This window comes from Diachasma alloeum, unplaced genomic scaffold (assembly GCF_001412515.2).
Source record: "Diachasma alloeum isolate Michigan unplaced genomic scaffold, Dall2.0 Dall_scaffold_01778, whole genome shotgun sequence".
Taxonomy (NCBI): Eukaryota; Metazoa; Arthropoda; class Insecta; order Hymenoptera; family Braconidae; genus Diachasma; species Diachasma alloeum.
The window spans coordinates 14797-17066 of NW_021681861.1; the positions used below are offsets into that span (position 1 = coordinate 14797).

The 2270-nt window shown below is 35.8% G+C and overlaps 1 protein-coding gene across 1 annotated transcript; it reads left to right on the forward strand.

The window, feature by feature from the left end:
• Positions 1-1245, forward strand: LOC114841645 (the record flags this gene model as incomplete). The annotated part of the gene is made up of 4 exons (XM_029126703.1): positions 1-416; positions 513-725; positions 839-1086; positions 1178-1245. Coding segments are annotated over 4 exons (945 nt in total), but the record flags the coding sequence as incomplete, so codon positions are not given.
• Positions 1246-2270: the final 1025 nt, after the last annotated feature.

The following is a 2270-nucleotide window of genomic DNA, read 5'->3' on the forward strand; positions in this document are numbered from 1 at the left end:
GATGTCATTTATGCGGTATCCAATGGGCAAGTCAAGCCCAGTAAACATATGAGTCTTGGGATCACCTTAAAAAGCCTTACAAATAGCAGAAAAATTATAAGTATCGTTAATAAGTATGGACATTGTTGTAGCTATAATGTTTTGGAAGGACTCGAAACTGAATTAACTTATGCTGCAACTGAAACTGCACAGGTGTGCCCACCAGGGGTTTCACTAGTTCCTCATCTGAGTACTGGAGTAGCTTATGACAACTTCGATCGGTTCGTTGAGACTCCTAATGGCAAAGATACTCTCCACGATACTGTTGGGATAATTTTCCAATTTGATGAATCTACTCTCAAAGAATCAGAAGCACCTACCCCATTCCGATCAGAATCTGAAGATGAAACGGAAAATTCCGATCCGAATATTCAAAGACCCCATTTGACATCACCCATACGCCCAGATAATAGAAGTGATGATATATCTCAACAGAATACCTCGATATCAACATCATCGATGGAGAAAAGTAAAAAAAGAAGAACATTTGACGCTATCATTCCAGATGTAGAACCGTACCTTAGGAAACCGCGAATGGTCCACACTCGATTGCCAGTTGATAGTCAGGAGAGAAATATGAATCCAAAGAGACTCACATTATCATACAAATTGGATTTGTTATGGATGATCTCGTATGCTCTCAAAATTCCAGATTTACCAATGTGGGTAGGATTCAACAGCCAAATGTATGAAGATCATAGTCCAACTCAGAAAATGTCTTATCTCACACCCATCAATCTTTCTCCAACAAATACAGCTGTTGTCCAACTAACATTGGCTGACAGCCAAAAAATTGCAGAAGAGTGTTCAACTTGCCACCCTGTCAAGTTGAGTTGTATCAACAATACCTGCGATCTAGATACATAACCAGTGTTTGGAGAAACGCACATTGTAAACTTCCGTCAACTTTGAAACCAGAAGAAAATGGATGGTCAGAGAAAGAAGGAAAGTACGAGTTTGCGTGGTTTTCTGGTGATCAACTACCAGAATTTGTCGAAGACGTCGTAATACAACCAGATAAATCCTGTGAAGATGAGAACGTTTCAGGTAAGAATTGAAAAACTCAAATGTTGGCGTAGAGATGAGTGAATCGAGGCATGACCCAATTTTGACTGATTTTTGGAAATCTTATTTTCAGATGACGAACTGGACGACTCTGGAAGCGAGGCTAACGATGATTGGGACAGTGAAAGCGAAGATTTCTAGTAAAAGAGAGACATTTAAACATTGATGAAAGACTTTTTCTAGTCATTAGAACCTTTCGGGGTTATCATAACACCACCTCTTCCTCTGATCATTTTTGAAATTAATAATTCTAGAAATGTTTGCGAATTGAGACAATAGGAAAAAATATTGATTGAGATGATGAGTATTTTATAATAAAACTAATATTCAACAATACACGGAGAGAAAATTCTCGTAAAAATTACGTGACTTTCACGTAATCGTGGGGCGAAATGTAATACTGGCAAAAACTATTCTTTCGATGGTAAATTTTCGGAGGTAGTCCATTAAAAATGAATGGGAAATCAAGGGAAATTTCGAAACTTTCCAGATTTTTTACATGCGGGTTCAGCTAAAAATTACATTTCAAACCATAAAAATTCCTGAACACGCATTGTGCCCCACGATTACGCGAAAGTAACGTAATTTTTACGAAGGTTTTCTTTCCCTGTAAAATGAAAATTCGTCAGAAACTGATATATCGGAAATCCTCTCAAATCTTGAATGGTATCGATAATGATCAACCTTAGTATCGACAATTATCAACCTCTGATTCTCAATGATTAAGTTTTTATGCTCAAATAAATAATAAATACATACACTTTATATAGTTTCGAACTGGATATTGCTAGGAGTTCGTTGCAGGTGATATATATTTATAGCTTATAGTATTTAAATTTCATAGTTTATATGCATAGTTGTTCTATGAATAAAACAGATTTTTGATGTTTCGATATTTTGTCATTTCTTCTGTGAGTAATATACTGCACCTTCGCTTATTTTGAAATCAAATATGATGATAGAAGTGAAAAAAACCAAAATCCAATCCTTCAGAAAATCTCGCGCAATGAAATGTAGAACGGTGAGGTTTAAAAAAATAATTGCATTTCATATGGATAGTTTTAATTGGGGGGACTTGATTAGGAAAGTCGACATGAGCATAAATTTTTGTTGGAGAAAAAAAAAACAACGGATTTTTCAAAACGATACAGTTGTGTTCATTTGAA